The 24,125-nt window shown below is 40.4% G+C and overlaps 1 protein-coding gene across 3 annotated transcripts; it reads left to right on the forward strand.

Moving 5' to 3' along the window:
* On the forward strand, positions 1–23,998 carry ssh2a (slingshot protein phosphatase 2a). Of its 3 annotated transcripts, none has more exons than XM_060887664.1 (15): positions 1–199; positions 1,812–1,855; positions 16,472–16,584; positions 16,920–16,984; positions 17,081–17,202; positions 17,291–17,359; positions 17,441–17,506; positions 17,776–17,970; positions 19,274–19,367; positions 19,549–19,677; positions 19,796–19,842; positions 19,940–20,086; positions 20,205–20,405; positions 20,930–21,818; positions 22,456–23,998. In XM_060887664.1, exons 1-15 carry the CDS (start codon positions 137–139, stop codon positions 23,617–23,619), a joined length of 3,408 nt encoding a protein of 1,135 aa, XP_060743647.1. In that variant the 5' UTR covers positions 1–136; the 3' UTR covers positions 23,620–23,998. The 3 variants fall into 3 exon arrangements, with proteins under 3 accessions (XP_060743647.1, XP_060743649.1, XP_060743648.1); XM_060887666.1 differs by having other exon boundaries at positions 17,294–17,359; XM_060887665.1 differs by lacking the exons at positions 1–199; positions 1,812–1,855 and adding an exon at positions 10,654–11,267.
* The last annotated feature ends 127 nt before the right edge of the window (positions 23,999–24,125 follow it).

Here is a 24,125-nt window from a genome sequence, read left to right on the forward strand (position 1 = left end):
TAAGACCACATTCGTACGCATCATAGGGCGCGACTGCGCGCGTGCTTGTACAGCTTCTTTTCGTCTTCAAATAATGTCGATTTGTCTGCTGTACACAGTGTTTCCTGCTCTTAAAACTTTACTTCCTGGATCCTGAATGGCGCTGGTCACCGTGCAGCGGTCCCCCAGTCCCAGCACTACCTCCAGTCCGTGTGTCTCGGTAAGTTAGTAGTTATTCAGTACTCAGTCGTTCTGAAGTCGTTAAGCTGGGTCCCTGCTACGACTACGCATGCGCTAGCTAGCATCGTTTGCTCGTCAAATAGCTAAGCTGAGCTCAATACCTAGCTAGCAAGCCTTCGGTATGTTGTGTCTAAGCAGAACAAAGCAGACAAATCTAAGCAGACACAACAAACCGAGCCTACAGTATGGGCTTTTATTAATGTCTACAAATAATGTGTCACATAACAAAAACAGTTTGTGTTACACAGTGTTTAGCTAGTTAGCAAGCTGTAGTTAGCTGTAGCCGGTTCGCCCTTCACAACAGACAGCTAGCTTTGTAAATAAGTGGATTTAATGTACAAGAATAAAAGGGTTTTCCTTAAACAAACTCATTTTTATAAGCTTTCCTCTGAACAGCAGAGTTTCACCTTGCGTGAAGTTGCACAGTGATTGAATGTTTATTTTTATTGCTGAAATGTAAATTAGTTTTAAACTCTGGTGCTTTTCTTGTTTCTCTATAAGCACTCTGTGAAGTCTTGATCCCATTTTTCAATTGTTTGACTCCATACAGGTATTAAAAGCTGCTGTGTTGGAACAGTAGATCTGAGGGGTGTGTGTGTGTGTGTGTGTGTGTGTGTAAAAGCCCAACAGATAAAATCAGGTTAAATCCCCATGGATGTGCTACACATTGTGTACACATAAAGTTACATATTGTGTGATTTCATGTGACACACTTGTGGGATGCCTCAAGTTCTTACTAAAGAAAGATCTCTGTGAAGCTTCTGTGGTTCTGTAGTGCCTTCACACACAAGGTGCATCATGCAATGCTGCAAATAGTGAAAATAGCTTGTGTCTTACTAGAAGCTCTAGCTGAGGTTTATGTTTTCAATATTTTTTTAATCCGTTCCTTGGGGTGGTTGCTCAAGTGAGTAATCATGAAGAAAACATAAGGTTAAGTCTGAGTCTGAACCTGTGCATTGGTAGTGGGATTAGTGTGGGAATATTTAAGATGATTTAAAACCAGATTAAATAATTGTAATAAGTAAACATTAAGTATGAGAACAAATGCGATCAATGTGATCAGAAGCTTTCATTTCTGTTTATAAGCTTAAATATAAATAGATTATTTATATTGTTTGTTGTTATTATTATTATTATTATTATTATTATTGTTATTTTATTTTTTTATTTTATTTCTTTCTTTATTTTTTTTTTTAGAAAAGATTATGTAAACTAATGGTTATGAAATACATGATTAGGTGTTTGGAGGAATATATTGAAGCTGTTTCTTTTTCAGAGTAATCCTATAGCAGCTGATCTATTCTTTTCTGCTTCTTGCGAGAACTTTCACAAAAACCCTGGATTGATAGTGATAAACCATGAGAGAAAGCCCTGGGAGTGTAAAGATTATCGGAGCAGACAGTGTGGATTAATGTCAGTCGGATGGGGGTGTTGCTGTGGGGGTGGTTTGCGTGGTGTTACACTGTGTAAAGGGATTCATTTTAACTACCTCTGACTGTGGTATGTTAGGTATTGGTACAAAATGCAGTGAAGAGATATAACTTTAAAATATTCCTTTGTTGAATGTTTGACCCTGTTGATTCTCCATACAGGAGGCTGGGAGCGGAGAGGATGACCGGCATTCTCAGCCCAGGAGGTAAGGTCATGTTTTTTCGGTCCCATCCTCCTGCTAAGTCAAAACAAACACAAACAGCCCTTTTCTTTTAGACAGCATGGTTCTTTTAGACACCAAAGTTCTGGTACTAATTCAAATTGATATAGTTACGAAAGTCTTTGTCCATTTTTCCGTTAGTTTTCTGTACATTATCAGGCAGTAAATAGCTTTGGACATGTAGATGATTTGAGAAATAGATCAGAAGAATGATCATAGAGATACCTAGTTAGCCACCGAAGTTACTGTTCAGGTATTTGTTATGGCCCCTTATAATTACCGTTTGTAACATGAGGCCCCAGACCTAAAACATCTTGTGACTGCTGTGATTCCCGGTCCTTCATCTTTGCGAGTGCAGTACTTACAGTAGCCACAGTGAGGAGTCTTCTGATCACAAATCTCTGTAAGCTGATACTGCAGAGGGATGATCATGCCTTCATTAACACTACCTACTGTACCCTCACTGAGTATTCTAGTTCTCTTTACTGGGAGGGTTTAATTAACCTAACCTTATAAATGCAGCTATCAGAGTATAGAGACTTTTGTCCTAAAATGCACTAAATGAGCTTGTGTGGTTTTTAAAGACAGGCACAACCTCTTACCTTTAGCTAGGTATTGTGTTATCAACAACAAAATCTCTATTAATAGATCAGTTCCTTTTGTTTAATAACAACTTCTTGACATTGCATGTTCTCCAAGGGTTCTCCAACTCTGGACAACGGAAAATACTCTTGGTCTGTCTCGAGTCACAGTTGTTGGACGTAATGCACACTGTTTTTAATGAAAATACCCTTGGTAGAAAAAATTGTGTTCTTGGCACAGTGGAGTACAGCTCTTAGATGGACTCAATAATAATATTAAACTTTGTTTAGTTTTTATTTTGACTCTTAAAATAAATGTACATTTTGAAGTTCACTTAATAAAATAAAGCTTTTCTGTAAGTACAAAGAATTCTAAAGTATTTATAAGTATTTAAAATGTTGTATTGAGCCCAAACCTACTGTCTGTCTATCAGGGTCCGATTTAATATAAACTAAAGACTAAGTTCAGATGAGAGAGAATAAAACCAGTGTCAGATGTTAGCCATGTTATGAATATGAATTTATAGTCTAAATATGGCTTAATTTGCATTTTCTATCAAATATCTCAGCAAGTTCTGCGAGCTGTTTGTGTTTATGGGGCCATAATACGTCAATATAGACGTCAAACACGACCGACACATTCCTAGCGGTGTTCCCTCTATTCAGGTACAGCCGCAATATTATGTTTTGACATGTATATCTCCGAGACATCTACGGGGTGAAATAGTGGAAGTTAATTTCTGGAATTGTATCCTTTATTTAGAGACCGAGCCCTAGGATGCTTGCAGAATTACTCAGTAGATGGTCCTGTTTAAATCTGCTGCACAAAGTCAACCAAAAAAACATTCACTGCTTTAATTTTGAGAGTGTTTGAGAAATGCTGTAATTTTTCTTTTTTACAAGATGACTGACTGGCTGGTCACTATTTGAGATTTGTTACACAACACTACCAAGCCTTCATGCCAAGAGGAGGGATGGTCCGGGAAGGGCTTACAGGATGTTAAGGTTTTTCTGCGGTAATATACTACACACAATGTGAACTCTTTTCCTGGCTCATACAGTGAGCCTCTTAACTTGGTTTCATACTGCATCTGCACATGTGGACTCAATTACATGAAGTATTAGGTAATTGTCATGAGGTTGATATTTCCTTGTTATTTGGTTTTATCCCAGAATCTTTGTAGTCTTATTCGCCTTCTTGCTATGAACATCTAGCACCTATGTATCAACTCAACTCACCGCTGATTAGCCTATATAACAGCTCGCCAAAACTATCAATGGATGAAACCGTGTGCAATACAATGTCAGTTCACACACATGCTGTAGTTGCATGTAGAATCTGTCTCTTTTTATTTATTTGTATTTTTTAAGCTGGTGACTGGGAAACTGTGTTGGATTATTAGAGAAATCATGCCTGCTGGTTTCATACCTGAATTTTTGTGTGCTTTCCTCATAGAAGTCTTAGAAGCAGCCAGTGGAAAACACTGCACAATCTCAAAGCAAGGGAGAATAAAAAAATCAAGAGAGAATCTGTGCACTGCAGACAGTTCTCTTACTATTTCATTTATTTTAATGAGTTACTTATGAAGGACTGAAGCGGCTGTGGCTGGCGGAGTTCTTCTACAGAGAAAGCTTTTACATTTGTAATGGGATTTTGTTTATATTGTACAAACTCACTCTTTGGCATGTTTCACTTTTTGCTTTAATTGTGCTGCCATAGTTTTTCTCCTGTTATTTTCCCAAGTGTGTTTATTCCACCCTCAAGTATAATACACATGATACAGTGTATCCTGGCAGATCGGGTATCGGACATTGAGATGAAACATCCTAGAACTATTCTCTTGATCACGGGCCATATCAAGTTCTGCCATTTTAAACGTGAACACTGTTATATCAACAGATCCGATCAAGCCTGAGACAGGAGAACGTTTCGGATCGCTTTTGTTGCACCATTAAAGGGCAATGCCATGTATTTTCTTATGATCTTTGTAGCAACAAGGACAATTTAACGAACTGTACTCTGCCCACACATAGACAACAGCTGAATTGGGTGAGCCGACCAATTTTACAATTTAAACAAAAACAGACACTCAAAGCAGTGAGAGATTATTTGACTGAAAGTGAATCACTTTTCTGCCTGCAGCTCAGTGGATTTTTAACATAACACTATCTGCTCATATATCTTCTATGAACTAAATGACCTACCTATCTAACCAAACAATTGAGTGGAAGTAATGTGGAGTCGTATGATGCTTCGATACAGAAATATTATGAAACCCTACGGCTAACGAAACCCAGTAAACGTATCATTTTACCTTCTCTACATGTTTTCTCCACAATTCAGCAAATTATGGTTTGGATCTAAAAATTTTCTACACATGAATTCTTTTCCCCTCAATTAATTAATGTGACTAAAGCTGCCAGTTATGACTAATATAGTAAGCAGTCACAGTTACATAGGAGAGTCTGGCATCCATGGACCTCCATGAACGTCTGATTACTGAAAAAGGGCTCAAATTCTTAGCAACACATGTTGAGTTTTAGTTGTTATTTGCCATATTGATGTGATTTCTCAGATTGGTTGTGTTGCCAAAGTATTTAAAGCTGGCATAACACATTTTGCAAATTAGAAAGGTCTTGTCAAGATTTTTTTTTTCCTTTTCTTTTTACAACCAGTCTCTTAAAACCCAAAGTGTTCCCAAATGTCAGCTTTAAAAAAAAAAAGGTGCAGGTTTGACTTTTGCTGCAGACATCTCCCTCTGATATTCTGAATATATACATGACTTTAGGAAGCAGTGTATTAAAAAAGAAAGGTTTGGTATAAATTCTACTGCACATTCTTTCAAGAGAGCATTGTGATGCATTGTACAGAAGATTGTTTTCTTCACCTCTAATTTGGAGAATCAAAACACAACACAGGATCGCAAAAAAATCCCCCGAAGTTGTTTACCGGCTAAAACACCATCAAAGAGAAAGGGCCTTAACCTCTCTTTGCCCCAGTTGCACTTTAACCTCTATTTATGAAGTAATTACTGAAGTTACTGGCAGCAACAAGGCTTATTGTCAACCAGCACTCCTCATAAGTAGGTAGCAAGAAAAGCAAGTGTGTGTGGTTGAAATCTTACATGGCATTTTGACTCAATAGATCCACGCCAAACTGCCTCAGCTGATTTTATTAGCGGTGTTCAGGTTCATGGGAGGCTTGAGACCTACCTACCTCTACTTATTTCTTTTTCTTTCCATCCACACTGAAGTACCACAGGGATGTGCTCTTACCCCTCTTACTCACACTATGCTAATCAGTACATTAAGCGCAAAAGCTTTACTGAATTGCAGATAAATGTTTGTGTGACTTGTAGCAGTGTACGCTGTGGCACCTGTTAAATACAAACTCATAGGAGGTTAGAACTGCCGGAGCATGCAAGAGTGACAATGTCATCTTATTAGCAAACTTTGTGGTCACTGTGACTGAGCATTGTTATAATATTCTCTGATGCTCAGTAAATACATTTGCATATTAGATTTAATCAGAGGATTCAAAACACAGAACAATCCTGTGTGTGTAATCAGCAGCTGGAACAGTTGGGGTGTACCACGATTGCTTTATTGCTTTAGATGTAAAGTGGGATTCATTCGAAATCTAGAGGTACAGTTTTACATGCATTAAATATTTTCTAGACTTTTAATGCTGTTGTATTACTTGAACTCTCATTCATCCTGCGAGCGATCTGATCACCCACTCCTGCACACCCTGATGCCTATCTCTACGTTAAATCACAACAAATACACAAATATCACAAACATACTCAAATATTCCTCTACACAACTAATTCTTTGTATATCTTATGAACAGAGATTCCGTTTATAATCCAACACAGTAATGCTAGAAAACACTGTATATAACCTCTGTACAATACATATTACATAGTTTATCTTTTTTTTTACTCATTACATCTGCACTAGAACCATTTCTGTAATTCTTAATGATGTCCATACATCTCTGCAGTGTTATAACCTTTATATTTATTCACTGTATATGCTTTCATATATACCACTTGCTGTAAATATGCTAGATATTTATCTGCACTTTTGCACTAGATCACAAACTGCATTTCGTTGCTGTGTACCTGTACAATGCAATGACAAAGATCTAATCTATCTATCTATCTATCTATCTATGCTTCAAGAGTACATTTGTGGGACTGTAAAAAAAAAAAAAAAAATGGTGAAAATGCAAACTGGGTCAGAATACTTAATTAAAACACCTCAAAAAAAAAAAAAGGATGGGTCGAAAAATGTTGGTCGATGTGGTCATTATTAGTGCAGACATATATTTGTACATTGGTTCCTAAAGAGCTCTTGGTTGCACAATTGGACTTAAATACAAACATTATTTACTGTCCATTATCACCCAAATAAGATGAGGTTCCCTTCTCAGTCTGGCTCCTCTCAAGGTTTCTTCCTCATATCATATCGGGGAGTTTTTCCTTGCCACCATTGCCTCCGGCTTGCTCATTAGGGATAGATGTTAGAATCAGAATCAGATTTATTGGCCAAGTGTGTTGACACACAAGGAATTTGGTTCCAGCAGTTTGTGACTCTCAAAAGTACAGACATAAATAACACTATACTATACAAACTATACAAGAAAACAATGCAGACGATGAGATACAATATAGACAGAATGAGTATAAAATATGAATATAGAATATGAACGATCAGTTATGTACAAAGTGTTGGAGTGCAAATAACAATATTGTGCAATATTATGCCTTTTGTGCAATATACAGCAGCAGTAGTGTGTAATATACAGATGATTTGATGACTGACAGTCCTGATAATGCAGTACTTATGATAAGAAGCAGTGAATATAATTATGGTGAGTTGTTGATCAGGGTGATTGCCTGGGGAAAGAGAGAGAGAGGGAGAGAGAGAGAGAGATTCTGTTTCTATACTTCTGTAAAGCTGCTTTGAGACAATGTGAATTGTTAAATTTGCTATACAAACAAATTTCATTGATTTTTGTATGAGATTCTTCAGTGACATTGTTCTGCATTCTCACAAGCAGCATTATAGGTAGAACTGGAAGAAACAATTAAATTAAGACGACGGTTAAAAAAGAATGAGTTCAAATGGAAATAAGTGTTTCAGTTGACATGCAGCCTACATTCACTACATGTAGCTGAGCAAGTTCTTCAGGATCAGTTTGTGTATGTGGGTCAGACCAAGCTGCTTGGTTTTTCAGGCTGGGCACAGTGTAGTATACAAGTTATTTCATGCCTGAGTTTCTTATTTCACCCTATTCTCACACCCGGCAGGTACGTCTCCTTGTACTGAGCATTCGCAGCCATCCGAGTGCTGCCCTCTCTTTGGAGTTACTGTAATCCTTTTATATCAGAGTGTCTATATACAGTAAGAAATGCGTATCCTATATAGATTGTTTAAAATATCCGACATGTTAGCATTTTTAACATGTGTCTTAAGACACTATGGATGCACCCATGATTGTTTTTCTATGTGGCTGTTTAAGAAGTCCTCGTTTCCTACCCAGAGTTTAGGAAACAGCTGGCCACTGAGCAGGATGGCCATGTGCTGGGGGGAATTTGGGGAGTATCCAGAATGTAGGAAACACTCACGACCTTTTGCTGGCCTTGCATGGTATCACGGAGTCATTGCACAACAAGGATCAGAGATTCTGTAAACATGATATGACAACAGCATTACTCAGATTACGAGTCCGAGTAAGAGAAAGGTCTTAATGGAAAATATCTGATATAAACAACAAACAGACTTGCACAACCCAAGTGTTGCTTTATGTGTGAGAATTGGCCAATATATCAGCAGGTCTTGTGTGGAAGACCTCTGAGGAATGGCACACCTTGTCCTGAGTATGTTTGCACCTTCCAGTTGTGATGGAAGATGTAGTTGACTAATATCACATGGATCTTGTTTGCTATACTGTGCTATTCCGCACTTGGTCAGTTGAAGTGCGAACATGCTCAGAGTCAACATAGGAGGATCGCCTTCAGTAAAAAAGATACACTCAGCAAACTGAAAAGATGGCTTATGATGAATGGCACGGCTGTCTGGAGAAGGCAGAAATCTTATGTTCATCAATCATTCAGTAAACTCAGTGTTAATGGAAAATCCCAGCTGTTGTATTATATACTGTACCATATGAAAATTAGGGATACAGCGATACAGAATTTCTATGCTGATAAGGATATCTGATTATTTAAGAAATACATTTACAAATACAAATAGTTTGGTGATTTTGCTTTTTAAGAATTTTTGAATTACTTTTGAAATAAATAAACAACTAAATATATAACTATTTTTTCTGTATCTACATGGTTTCTTTGTTTCAGACTAACTGCTCTCTGTTATCAACAGGAAATAAATTGACTCACATTAACATTCTTGTGGCATCTGTGAAATCAGTATTCAGACTCAGTATTGTGTAGTGAGGCTCAAGGTGTTTTACCAGTCACTGAAAGTCCATGTCCACAATTACAGAGAATGATTGATCATCCAGCACAACAACTAACGTCTCAACATTTTAACTGTTCTTGTGCTGTCGAATATTTGTGACAGACGGAGCCTTTGTTTGGAATGAAGCTTGTCCATTTTTAGCTGAAACATCTTCCACTTGAGCTTTCACAAGCTCATCATATTCCTAGCTGCATTGAGCTTTAAGGTGGCAAGCAGATCAGTTGTGTTAGTTTTAAGCAGCTATTTTATTGTACTTTTCACTCAATTTCAGTAATTCCACACAAGACATGTTTGTTTTCCCACATACAGCACAAGTTACGGATATTTAATCTGCTTCCTTTTGATCCACCTAAATTTAAATACTCCTGCACTGATTTGTTAGTCTGAATTGGAGAACTCTTCATTGTCTATTTATTGCCAAGTAATCGTGCAGGACAAACTCCAGAAAACTGTTTAAAGCATTGCACAACAGACAATCAGTAGCTTACACGATGTGTTCAAGCTACGAGAGATTTGGACCAATGGTTTCTTGTATAAGCCCTTACTCGGATGCTCTGAGATACAGCTGACTAACGCAACATGTGCTTCTTCAGCACGGACTGTTAACTGCACTTCTCAACCCATCTGGGAAAGAAATTAATTAAGATGTCTGCTCATCATTAAGCAGATCTTCTTGGGCCTTCCCCTTAGATATTATTAGTCATGGCTACTGTTACAGAGTTGACAGTTGGGAGATAAATGTTAGGGGATTAAGTGTTAAATGAGGATGGCAGCAATTATCAAAAGCTGTTTAAACTACAAAAAGCTTAGTGGAATCGTGCTTTTGTAATTAAAGCAAAGCTGAGCCGGAATAAACAGCAGTTCAACGTAAATGGTTTTTGGTAAATAAACTAGTGGTTTTGTAAAACCACCTGCTCAAGATAAGTGTGTTCAATTCTTTCTATCTTGGTTTTAAAATGCAAATAAACCTCTATTAAAAATAAAAAATATTTGTATATGTTAAAATGAGATATGAGAGATTTTTTTTTTTATTATTTATTTTGGCCTGTTTATGAATTGTCTACTTCCATGGAGACTATCGTATCTACCTTTTTAAACTTCGTCTTCAGGTAAGAGTTTCTATTTTTAGAGCTTTTGTATAAATACCGGTCAGCTTTGTGGCCGCATTCTGGTGATGTAGGGCAGTGGTAGATGGTGTCCCATGCAGATAGTGACACCCTGGGTTCAAGCTCCCACACCTTCATCCATGCACGTTATTTATTTGTTTTTGCCAGGTGTAGCTCAGTTCTTGATACTCTTGGGTACTGATTTCCAGGCTTTCACAGTTCAATCCTTAAGCAAGGCTTTTAATCATCTCTAACTCCAGTGCACTGTTTTTTGACCATGCACTCTGACCCCAGATCCCTAAGGGATGTATATAAAAAAAAACAACAATAAATTCCTATACATGCACTTGAAATATTATATCTGTGAAAATAAATAAAGGCTAAAATTCTACAGACAATTTAAAAGTCCCAAATCACTTAAGAAAGGGATACTGAAGATGAAACTTGAACGAAACCTTTTTCTTACTGTGTACTGAATGCATTGCCAAGGCCTAGTAACACATCTCTGCAGTGTAAAAACAACCGATTGTATGTTTCATTTGTTTTATTTTGGTCCATAGTATTTTTAAAGGCTGTGAAGGTGGTTGCTTTAAAACTGTTTATGCCCTTACTTGACTGTCTGTAGATGGTAGCAGTATGATTCGTGCATTTGTAGCGACAGACAGACAGTATTTAGTATGTTAAGCGACTCGGTCGTTGCTGAAGTAGTCTGACCTGCCGTATGTAGATGAGACCTTAATCGTGGCCCCTCCTTGAGCACATGTCCTAAATCTCCTCCTCCTCTGTGTTCACTTCACAGAGCTGAAGTTTCCGAGCTCCATAAAGGCTGAAGCTTACACTGAGTTTACTCTCCACCTCACCTCAGGAAATCTGTTTAGTTTTCTCTGTATTCCTTGGGAAAGAACTTTTCCCTGCGGGTTTTACCTCTTCGATACGGACATGTTTTAGTTAAACACGTGTTAATTAGCTGCGCTTTCTCTCCTAGAGCTTCTTTTCTTCACCGCTTTCCAACGTGTTTTTTTTTTTTTTTTTGCCTTTTGTGGATTGTGTCATGGCAGTGGAAGAGTGAGGCTGTGAGGATATCCGGTCAGTGTGTGTGTGTGTATGAGCGGTCATGACTCCCAGAGGAAGCCGCTCCGTGTGTTCACGCTGCGCCGCTAAAATCATGCCTTACTTCAGGGACAACGCAGTGGCTTCACACAACCAGATCGACCAGCTGTAAGTTCACCTGAACACCTGCCTCCATAGTTATTCAGCGTACATCTCAAGTGTGGTCTCAGTAACAGCGCACGTTTTATTACCGCCGTTTTGTCAGAACAGAGCGAGCTTATGTACAGAAATGAAGAAAGGAGCTCAGTGTCAGCACACGACCTGGTGATTTACTCAGTGATTAACTAACGGGAGGGAGAGAGAGAGAGAGAGAGGGACAGTAAGGGAGAGAGGGGGGGAGGGGGACAGTAAGCGAGAGAGGGGGGGAGAGAGGGACAGTAAGAGAGGGGGGGAGGGGGGAGAGGGAGGGACAGTAAGAGAGAGGGAGAGGGACCGTAAGAGAGAGGGACCGTAAGAGAGAGAGAGAGGGGGACAGTAAGAGAGAGACAGTGTGAGGGAGACAGTCAGAGAGAGAGAGAGAGAGACAGTCAGAGAGAGAGAGAGAGAGACAGTCAGAGAGAGAGAGAGAGAGAGAGAGAGAGACAGTCAGAGAGAGAGAGAGAGAGAGAGACAGTCAGAGAGAGAGAGAGAGAGAGACAGTCAGAGAGAGAGAGACAGTCAGTCAGAGAGAGAGAGAGAGAGAGACAGTCAGTCAGAGAGAGAGAGAGAGAGAGACAGTCAGTCAGAGAGAGAGAGAGAGAGAGACAGTCAGTCAGAGAGAGAGAGAGAGAGAGACAGTCAGTCAGAGAGAGAGAGAGTCAGAGAGAGAGAGAGAGAGAGAGAGAGACAGTCAGAGAGAGAGAGAGAGAGAGAGAGAGAGAGAGAGAGAGAGAGAGAGAGAGAGAGAGAGACAGTCAGAGAGAGAGAGAGAGAGAGAGACAGTCAGAGAGAGAGAGAGAGAGAGACAGTCAGAGAGAGAGAGAGAGAGAGACAGTCAGAGAGAGAGAGAGACAGTCAGAGAGAGAGAGAGAGAGAGGGGGGGGGGGACAGAGAGAGAGGAACAGTGGGAAAGAGGGAGAGAGACAGGGAGAAAGACAGACAGACAGAGCGAGAGACAGACAGCTTCCTCTAGGTTGTGAAATATGAAGATTCACCTACATGATGTGGGGAAATCACAGGAGGTTGCTACCTTGTCTTTGTGCTCAGCATTTGCATGAGAGAGGGGCAGGGACAGTAAGAGAGAGGGGCAGGGACAGTAAGAGAGAGAGAGGGAGAGAGAGGGACAGTAAGAGAGAGGGGGAGAGAGAGAGAGGGAGAGGGACAGTAAGAGAGGGGGGGAAGAGAGAGGGGCAGGGACAGTAAGAGAGAGAGGGAGAGGGACAGTAAGAGAGAGGGAGAGGGACAGTAAGAGAGAGGGAGAGGGACAGTAAGAGAGAGGGAGAGGGACAGTAAGAGAGAGGGAGAGGGACAGTAAGAGAGAGGAACAGTAGGAAAGAGGGAGAGAGACAGGGAGAAAGAGACAGACAGACAGAGCGAGAGACAGACAGCTTCCTCTAGGTTGTGAAATATGGAGATTCACCTACATGATGTGGGGAAATCACAGGAGGTTGCTACCTTGTCTTTGTGCTCAGCATTTGCAGTCTTTCTCAGTTTGCCCAATATTTTGCCCATAGTTTTATCATGTTCTACATTTGTGTGTGAGCTAATTAACAGTGTGCCCAGTGGCATCATGTACACAAGTGTACTAATTATGCAAAAGTCATTTCTTCACAGTTTGGAAAGAGGAAAGCTTGTTGTACGACTTTGCTCATGAGCCCAGCATCTTACATTTTCACATTAGGACTTATTGTGGTGCTTCATTTTAGACAGCTTCTGCGTTTGAGCACATTTCCAAAAAGATTTGATGTGCTTATTGACTACTTTTTAAAATAATCTCACACCTCATAGAAATCTGGGCCTGAATTAAAAGCCCTTCAGGAAATGTTTGCGACAGGTTTTGTAGGTGTTGTGGTGGAGGTGGTAATAGTGGTGATGTCTGTCTGCAAGGAAGTGTGCAAGACTGACTACACAATCATATGACCAAAGTCAACATGCGTTGTGTTGTTCCTGGTGTGATGTCATCACTGGTGATTGTTTTGTACTGTTGAGCCAACTTGAATATAAACCAAATACCAGATACTACTTTTACATTTGTGTCATTTGACTCACTTCATCATGCAGTAGCAACGTTTACAAAATAAAAACATTTATAGGGATGTTTAGGTGTACTGAACATTGCACTGTTAATTTAATCAGTAGGTTAATTTACTGCTCTATGAATCAGTTTTTACTATATCCATGTATCAGGTTGAGAGGTTTTTGAATTATATTTTTGATTAAGATATAATGACCAAGGAGGAGGTTACGCTGTTGTTAATGAGTAGCATGGTATCAGCCATTTAAATGCGCGTGTGCACAAACACACACACACACAGACTAACTCGTGTGTGCGCTATAGTCTAGGCCAGATGTAGGTGTTTTGCTAAACAATCCTAACACATCAAGTAACACTTTTTTTTTTTTTTATATATATAATATATAATAAAAGGTGTGGCGTATAGGTACATACAGTCTATAAATAGTCTGTGTGTCAGCAGGATGTTAATGTGTAACTTGTGGTTGCATTAGTTTTCCTTACCAGGAAGTTCTATGTGGAAACTTGAATTCAGAAGCATGTTGGCCCGACCTTCCTGTTTCTTCACCCTTGTACACAAACACAGACGTTATACAAGTGTGGCAAGCTTAAGGGTGTGTGCTGTGTTGTGCTGGCAGGCAGATCGGGAAGTTTGAACTGTGTGATGTGCCACATACTTCCTTTCCACATAACAATAAATGGCTCATTAAAGCTGTTTACTCTGACTGGACTACAAATTGAGACAAGTTAACAAGGTTGTTGTATGTTTATCTACTTAATACATTCAGCTAAGAGAGAACATTTAGTTGTTTTCTGCCTGAAATGCTCTTTTTGTATTATTATTTTCCTTTGTCATTTCTTCTGTGTGGCTATAACCCATGCATGTAGTCTTCCTGCTACTCTGAAAGGCGGGATTGGCTTTGGGTATTGGGGACCTCGCTACTGCTGCTGTAATAATAAAGACATGGGCATAACCCTGGACTCCTATTCAGAATACGCTTATACTAAATATCTTTTCAGCAAACAGTAGTGTTTAACTTTACATTATATAGTCTGTTGAAGAGTAATGTTGAGGATTTCCCTCTCTGGTGTCCACAAAGATTCTTCCTCGGGTCATCTCGGTTTTTCTCTCTTCAGATGTCACAGCACAATAAGGCTTATGACCCTATAACCTCTCTTTCAGCTTATTTACCTTCACCTCTGAGGTGTGGTCAGTTGCAGTAAACACATTCATGTAAATGAGACAAATTATAAATGTGTTTTGTGTACATATGAGAAGCTAAGTGTGTAAAGGATGAACTGAAAGCTGTTAAAGTAAAAGTGGTTTGCTAAAGAGTAAACTTTTTTGTTTGACTGTGATTGAAGATGTTGCCCATGCTGCTAATCTAATCTGTATTTCAGAAGGTGACAGAATGTAGCCAGTCTCTCTCTCTCTCTCTCTCTCTCTCTAGTCTGAATTCTTTCGGCCTTTGGGAAGGCAGAGACCTGATCCTATATTTATCGTCTCCCTAGTGGGAGTGTGACTAATAAGGGCAGGGACTAGTGGAGGTCAGGCATCTCTCAGCCTGTGTTTTGGCCCCTTACATAGTGGTGGCTACATCCGTGCCCTAACAAGTCCTACCCAGTGTGGGATGCCAAACGATAGCCCTTCCCCCCCATCGTACCTCTCTTTTACACTCATCCTCATAAGCCCCCATGGGCACAAGTACAGGCAGGCTGGCTATTTCCTCTGTCTGACCCATCAGCTTCCTTTTTCCCCTCACTCGGTGTGTGTGTGTGTGTGTGTGTGTGTGTGTGTGCCCTTACAAGTCTGGCTCTGTAAAATGTCAGTTACTAGAAATGGTGTGTACCCTCGATGCCCTCTCTCCCCAGAGATCTAGCTCTGCAGGTAAAACACGCAGACTCTGTAAAGGCAGCCATGCACTGGGGCACATTCTTCACTCTTGAATGGAAAAAATTTCTGTACTAAATAAAGCCTGTGTGCAGGGTTTTCTATTAGTAGCTGACCACTTTCTTGCTTGCTATGGTGTTTGCAGGACAGTTAGTGAATCAGCTATTTTAATAAGAGTAGTGAGTAGAATTACAGCATTTACATTACAACGTACAATGTAATTACATTATATATATATATATATATATATATATATATATATATATATATATATATATATATATATATATATATATATATCTCACTATATTTAACTGCACAAACCACTACGTGCTGCATAGACCCTGGTCTTGCACTGTAGAGTTGGATTGCTTTATTAATTAAAATGTTGTTTTTTTAAATAAAGATTTGCATTTTATTTCATATTTTACATGATCTCTCTCTCTCTCTCTCTCTGGCAACATATTTTGTAAGAGCACTAAAGCACTCACCCTGATGACAAGTCAAGAAATATTTGAGATAAAAAGGAGGGAAGTGAGCTAATGTTGGTAACATTAGTGAGAAATTAGTAAAAAGAGAACTAGAGGGAGGAAACAGCTGGGGCAGAGATGTGTGAGTTATGGGAAATAAGCTACCCCCCACCCTGCCGACTCCTGTGCGGGCTATTTCATTTATTCCCACTTCCACTTGCAATCCTTTTGAAGTGGTCAGAGTGCTTTTACTCACAAGCAAGAAGTTTCAGCAGAGTCAGCAGCACACTGGTGGGAGTCAGACAGTACTAGTGTTTCTAACTGCAGACTGCTGTGGTAAAGGTGGGGCTGAAGCCAGGACAAGATCCTTAATGGTAGCTGTTGTAGGTCCTATTTATGTTCCCCTACTCTGTTATTGAGGTCTGCATCGATACAAGATTCACACCAAGCCGTGGCTGTAAGCCGTGTTTTCTGTCTGTCTCTGTCTGCCTGCATGTCTATTACTGGTCTTATGATCTTGGAATGAAGTGTTGTATAGAAGGCTTAAAGGCATTAAATACATCTTTGCTGTTGAGACCTGCAGAATGTTCTTTGTGTGAGGAGTAAATACGTACAGCTCCGTCCGACTTAGACAGGATTAAATTAAACTTAAAACGCATAGGAACTTTTATAGGTGTATATATAACACAGGTGTGTTCTGGCTGTTATAGTCGCAGTTGCAGCTATAATGTTTACTAGTTGAATGCTACTGTTCAGCTGCCTAGAATGAACGTTTTTTTTTTCTTTTTGTGTCTTTCAGTATCAGCGAGAATTTCCTAACAGTCAAAGGAGCAGCCCTCTTCTTACCTCGTGGAAATGGTTCCTCACCCTCCTCGTTGCCTCGCATCACACAGCGGCGTAACAAGCACACAGGTGTGCTGTCCAAACAGGGTTTCTAATACTGTTAAAAGGGTATTTCTAATGCGCACATAATGTCTTAGTTGCTTCATTTGCAGTCTTCACTGTTCACCTTAGATAACTGACAGCATATTAAAATGCAAGCTTAGAAATATTCATATATATCCCCGTCTATAATAATCAGTTTCATTTCAGCAGTCAGTGAAATGTTCAGCTTTACTCTGATACCCAAAAGCTTCAAGCTTAAACATAACATCCTGTGATGAATATTTGTAGCAGTCAGCTAGTCCCCAATAACTGGAGATATCTGAAGTGTAGTGGAATTTAACAGATGTCTTGTTTTTTTCCAGGTGATCTCCAGCAACACCTGCAAACCATGTTTACTCTACTGCGGCCAGAGGACACCATCCGGCTGGTAGTCACCCTTTCCCATTTCTGCTCACGAAAAAAAATATGTACCGGCTCTTTGTGTAAAATCTAAATGCATAAATTCTCCATGATTGTGTTTCAGGCGGTGCGGTTGGAGAGCGCCTACTTTCAGTGTACACGCTATATGGTGGTGGTGACCACTGTTGGAAGGCAAGACACTGAGGAGAGTGTGGTCCTTGGCATGGACTTCATCAACTCAGACTGGTCTGTGTTTTTCACCAAGTCACTTGTACACCATTGTTTTCTATCTAATGCTCTGAGCTTGCTATAAATCTGTGTTTGTGTCCTGCAGCAGTCAGTGCACAATAGGTTTGGTCCTACCCTTGTGGAGTGACACACTGATTCACTTGGATGGAGATGGGTAAGGGAGGAGACACCCAGCATTTCCTCTGTGTTCATAATAGTTTCAGATCCTTCTACTAACTTTTGTGTTTCTCAACAGAGGCTTCAGCGTGTCCACTGCCAACAGAGTCCATATCTTCAAACCCGTGTCCGTCCAGGCCATGTGGTGAGCTCTGCCATTATCTCATGTTTTCTTTCTTTCTTTCTTTCTTTCTTTCTCTCTCTCTCTCTCTCTCTCTCTCTCTCTCTCTCTCTCTCTCTCTCTCTCTCTCTCTCTCTCTCTCTCTCTCTCTCTCTCTCTTTCTCTTTCTTTCTTTCTCTCTTTCTCTCTTTCTCTCTTTCTCTTTCTCTCTCTCTCTCGCTCTCTGTCTGTTGGTCTGCTTGCCTGTTTTCTTCCTTTCCCTCACACCTTTTTTTGTACATCATTTCTCCTAGGTCAGCACTGCAATCCTTACACAAAGCATGTGAGGTAGCCCGGTGCCATAACTACTACCCAGGAAGCCTCTTTTTGACATGGGTTAGTTACTACCAGACGCATATCTGCTCTGAGCAACACTGCATCAATGAGTGGAATGCCATGCAGGATGTGCAGTCCTATCGATCTGACTCACCTGTTCTGTTCACTGACCTGTGAGTGTACACACACACACCAGTATTTTTGCAGTTCTGTGTTTTGTTTTGTTTTTATTGTTTTCAATTTTAGCTCTGAGGGTAGACTGAAATCTAGAAGCAGTATCTTTTAGTATTTATGCAGTTTTTTTATTAAACGATAGCATATTTGATCTTGTCTCAATTATTTTATTCTTCGTATTTTAGTCTATTAGTTTAACTGTTATAATCCTAGAGACCGCTCATATGTAGAAAGTCAGAAAGAACATAATTGTTGTACATAATTGCAGCAAGAATGACTGGCCTTTTTCACTCTGTATACCAAACATTATCTTTATAATATGGGCATGTGGCACATCATGCAATGTAGATATGTTCCAGGAATATATATCTATATATGAGGGGGCACTTTACCGCTCTTGGAGGTTTTCCCACATGCATGTGTTTTTATCTTTTAACCCACACAGACTTTGCCCTGAGCTTTATTTAGCTCCACTTGGAATTGGCTAGATTTACAGTTGGAAAAAAGTTGAGACGGATAGGTAGACATGCACATGGATAGATGGAAACAGGTGCTCAGAAAAGAACCAAGATAGAGCACATGCAATATATTTCTGTGGCTGTAGCTGTGTAGACACTTGTCACTTATTGATTAATTAAGTACCATGATTTGTAATGAGGCCAATAGGAGTTTTTGTTTTTCTAGAAAGAGATTGGTCCAGCTGAAGCTGTTTTACCCCTATTAATCTGTTTACACCTACAACATGTGTAAGGTGGTAAACATATCTGCTAGTCAAACCTGCTGGTTGTGAAATACTGGTGTTTACCTTCAACCCACATGGACATTTGAAAGTGTGGACATCAAACACTATGTTTATATGCACCATGAACTACTATGAATTCACAACAGTGCAAGCCAATTTAAAAGGGCTATTATAATGGTATTTATGCATTTTATAAATAAATGAATGACCTGCGCTAATTAAATTACAATCTTGACATTTGATTTTACCATGGAAGAGATTAGAAAATGTCTCCTCCCTATAGTTCTTAGGGCTCAAATTCAGTTTCTTCCCACTTACTGTAAGAGCTGAGGATTTTTTCAGGGATTTATTTGTTTTCCTTAAATAACACAAGCACACAGTCAGATATTAAGCTACAAACCACTTATCTGTTCAGGGACTTTTAGATGCAATCAGACACAGTCAGTCACTGATGGTGTAAAAATAAAAGATCTGCTTTTTAGTTTCCAGTTAAACCTGATTGTTTGAAACTGTATGACGTACAGTAGAAACGTCCTTTGATGACAGTGTTGTGTTGACAGGCCAACCGAGCGAGAGCGCACAGAAAGGCTGATCAAGACTCGTCTGAGAGAGATTATGATGCAGAAGGACCTGGAGAATGTAACCTCTAAGGAGGTAAACATCTGACAGCTGTAGATGCAACATTTATTTTAGAGGGAATACCTCTGCATTGGGACATTAGATGGACATAGGCATACTCGCTTATGTCATAGGCATTGTCCTATGTCATTGGACATAGGCATGCTCACTTGTCGCTTGGTTTTTCTGTGCTAATATGTTGTTTTGTTACACTCAGATCCGCTCAGAGCTAGAGATGCAGATGGTGTGTAACCTACGGGAATTTAAAGAGTTCATTGATAATGAAATGATCGTCATCCTGGGCCAGATGGACAGCCCCACAGAAATCTTTGAGCATGTGTACCTGGTGAGAATTTCCTTTTCTGTATTCTCACCTTAACAGCTGTACAGCACTCACTATGTGAAGTCCAGATTGCACAGCATCTTGTAGAGTGAGTTGAAATGTATTGCGTTCTCTAATACAGGGTTCAGAGTGGAACGCGTCCAATTTGGATGAGCTCCAGAGCAGTGGGTATGTGCAATCTTTTTGACCATCTGGATTAAATCAATGCATCTAGTCTGTTTTGTGGATGCACTGTTAATTTTATCCCTGACCCTGTACTCCACAGTGTTCGCTACATCCTGAATGTGACACGGGAGATTGATAACTTCTTTCCTGGTCTTTTTGAGTACCACAATATCCGTGTGTATGATGAAGAGGCCACTAACCTCTTGGAGTACTGGAATGATACCTATAAGTTCATCTCCAAAGCAAAGTAAATGATTTTTTTGTTTTTATATAAATAAAAGCCACAAAGTCATTTTAGGTACATCATGTACAAGTGCCTTCATCTCAGTACTAAAAAATAAATTCTGTACTTCTGTATCGTGCAGGAAAGCAGGGGTGAAATGTCTGGTGCATTGTAAGATGGGGGTGAGCCGCTCTGCCTCCACTGTAATAGCATATGCGATGAAAGAGTATGGCTGGGATCTGGACCGAGCTTTTGAGCATGTGAAAGAGAGGCGTACTGTAACCAAACCCAACCCCTCCTTTATGAAGCAGCTGGAAGAGTATCAGGGCATTCTGCTGGCCAGGTACTAATACATAGTAATAAAACTCATCTCAAAATAAATGTTTGGTTGCATGACTTTAGTTATTTTTGACATAACATTGTATACATATATACACACACATGCACTTATATTAGCTTGTAGGTTAACAAGAAACTGACAGCAGGACATCTTATTGATCTAGACCTCTGAATTTCTCATGTTCACATATACAGCCCTGGAGTTTCTGTCCCAGTACACAAAATCAAAGAGTGTTTCATCCTTTTGTTTGCTTACGGCTTTGTTTAGTAGTGTGTCACGTCAGAATACTGAACTTCTTGTGTATGAATGACGTGGGCTTTGTGAAGGAGTAGCTGCTTGGTCACATTTCTTAACTGTGTGTCTTTGTGACGCTTTGCTGTCATGTGTGCTTAAGCTCTTTGAAGTTTTCCCTTTTGTTTGTGGCCAGACAAAAGTCATAAGTATTTGCTTTCCTTTTGTATCCTTTTTCTCCTGTGACGTTCGACTACTGAACTCAAATCTAAACCCTGTGCTTTCCCTGTCTCCAGCAAACAGAGGCACAATAAATTATGGCGATCTCACTCAGACAGCGATCTATCTGAGCAGCAGGAGCCTGTGTGTAAGAGTGCACGTACGCTGGGTTGTTCTGACCCACACAACCTGCAACACAAATCCAATGGCACTCGCTCTATAAGTAGCATGCTCCAGACAATCAACAGTCAGCAGACAGTCCAGACAAGAGCACAGCCTGGTACAGAAAACACCAACACCGACCTGTCTACAGACCCTGCCATTCAGAACTCAGAGCAGTCATGCGAGGACTCCATGCTCCCAACTCTCCCACGCGCACTTTTGGCAACTGTAGTGCCAGAGCAGAATTTGGCAGGCAACTCCAGTCCCAAAGTGGCAGTGACTGAGCCCGTTGCTCACCCTCAGCCTTCCCTTCATGTCCTTCCTTGCTCCCAGTCTACCTCTCTCCATGCACAGTTGCCAGCTGTACCTGAGCCAAAAATAGACTCCGAGTTATCCCTGAATATGCCTGATCAAAATGACTCTCTTAAAAATGCCCAGTCCAATGGGACCCGGCGCTTGTCATTGTGTTTGGATACTATAAGTAGTGTTACTGAAACAGAAGGTGATTTAGCATCTTCAAGAACTCTCATGGCTATTAGCTCATGTGAAGCATCTCTAGAGTCAAGATGTTCCACTAGCAGTAACACTGATAACTGCACTAGTGGTGAGAAGACTCTGAGGACGGACAGCTCCTCCAGCCTTGGCACAGATAGCATTGACTTCTTCAGTGCAAGAGAGAAGTTCCTGGGTTTGTCACGGGATGGTCAGACCAACTCACTTCATGAAGCAATGACACCACGCACGACACGGCCCCAAAATCCCAGCCCGTGCTCGGAGGAATTGAACACAGTGGCAGTGAAAGAGGTAAAAGCATCACACAGCACATGTAAATTGAGTTTATGTGCTACAGTGAATCTGCAATTTTTCAACTGTGTTTGAAAACTCATGTTAAAGGAACACAAGCTTTGACCTAATTAATTCTGTCTACTGTATCTGTAGTATTGATTTTGAAAATTACAAAGGACAGGTATTTCATTTTCCCTGTGCTTTGAAAAGAAATGATAACTTATTGACTTGGAACTACAAATGCTGCTGATATTTTACTATTTCTGAACACTGGAGAAAATCGTTTCAGAGGATTATTTAAGACCTTTGACTAAATAATTCACGAAGGTCTTATTCCAAATGTGCTACAAACGTAAAAACAGCTCAATAGCTGCTCACAGGTTCCCAAACTGGTTTTATTTCTTTCTTTATATATATATAAAATATTTTGAATATTTTTCTTAATCAAAAATATAATTCAAAAATCTCTCAACCTGATACATGGATATAGTAAAAACTGATTCATATATATATACATATATATACACCTGACCAACTGACACTAGAAGCCTAATTCTGTATCTTTAAATTTGATCAACTGCCCAATTCGGTTTGATTATTAAGGGCTGTAGCACCATTTAAATTTTGCTCTTTTCTCTCTCTCAATCTCTCTCAGGTTATCACTCAGGATTCCTCTCCCTCAGGAAGATCCTGTAAAGCAAGTACCCCAGCAGAGCCTGTGATCGTTCTCACTGATAACAGTGTATTGTTGCAACACATTGAGTCTGAAGTGGAGTCCATTACCTCTCCACAACCTTCATCTCAAAGCTCTGAGCAATCTATACTCCAGGAAGAGCATGTAGAGAAAGAGGAGGTGGAAGAGAAACCAGAAAGACCATCCCTCCCTCCCCTTACCTCCACTCTTCCATGTGAGCAGCCAGAGCAGGAGATCCTCGTTTCTCACTCTTCGCCTCATTCAGCTTGCACAGACAATGCAGATGTGCAGCAGCTTTCTACTCCACCAGGAGGTGCTGATTCCATCAAGGCAGAAGCAGAAGAGCAAGGAGAGGAGACACGGCCACTGGACGATGACGACTCTGGTATTATCCCAGACCCATCTATCTGCCCGGCCACTGTGTGCCCAAGTCTAGATCCCAGCTCATCCTCGTCTTCTCTGCTGTGGCTGGAAAGTGATGCTGAGGATGTGACTTCAAAGCCACATGACTTGCACAAGATCCAGGAGACGCTGCGGGAGCTGCAGGCTTTCCTGTTTGAAGCTGGAGGGATGGAGGCCTGCTTCAGCTACAGCCAGCAGCTCGAAAACACAAATGGCTTCACAGCATCACAGCCTCGAATTCCAGCCATGTGGCAGAAAGCCGTAGAGATGGAGGCGCGGATCAGGCAGGCTGGTCTCACTCCACCCTCACTTATGAAACGTTCAGCCTCGCTGGCCAAACTCGACCAGCTTGAACTGTCCATGAATGACCTAAACGACTGGGACTTCCGAGCCGAGGTGCCTTCCTCACCTTCCGCCTCTTCCTCTTTGCATTCACATTTGCTCTCCAGTAGCCATGATGAGGTCCATAAGAAGCAGCGTGTTCTACCTCAGACCCTCTCAGAGGCCAACAGAACTGAAAGCTCCTGCCATGCCCCATTTTTCTGCCCACAGCACAAGCAAGCCAGCAGCATGGAACAGCCCACACACACCTTGATCCTGCCCACTGTCTCTGTCCGCACACAGCAAGAGCAACAGCAGCACACAAAGCCACACCCTATACGCTGGCCACGCAAATCATTGGACAAGAAAAAGACAGTTAGTGTGCTGTACAATACCATGTAACCTGATCACGGCAGGGATATCTGTGTGCCATAGAGGTGCTCTGTTTTGGATTTATGAGATGCACTTGTAAGCTAAACCTGTGAGCGTATGCTACTGTAATGTGTCCCTTTCAAATATTTTTGCAAATATTACGTGTTTCTCAAAACATGCACTTTACTAACCTGTTTTTATTTGTAATATTGTTATTATTGTTTTTCTCCTTTTTTAGTTTGTGTTTTTATTCCAGGTTTTTTTTTCCTTTTGCACTGATATGAAAAGTAGCCTATTTGTGTCTATGTAGCTGTGCGTGGTGATCTGGTTTTTGCTGGAAAACGGAGACAACTTGATATGTAATTTTTATACTGTGGCTATAAATAAATTAAATACACACTTTTTTAAACCGTGTTAAGTATTCTCCCTACACTAAACTTACAATTTGAGTGACCGTGGTAGGCACACTTGCTGATTTTCTTGTAGTATGGAGACCAGCACCACCATGTGGACATAAGTCAAACCAGCCATGTCTC

This window comes from Tachysurus vachellii, chromosome 15, assembly GCF_030014155.1.
Source record: "Tachysurus vachellii isolate PV-2020 chromosome 15, HZAU_Pvac_v1, whole genome shotgun sequence".
NCBI lineage: Eukaryota > Metazoa > Chordata > Actinopteri > Siluriformes > Bagridae > Tachysurus > Tachysurus vachellii.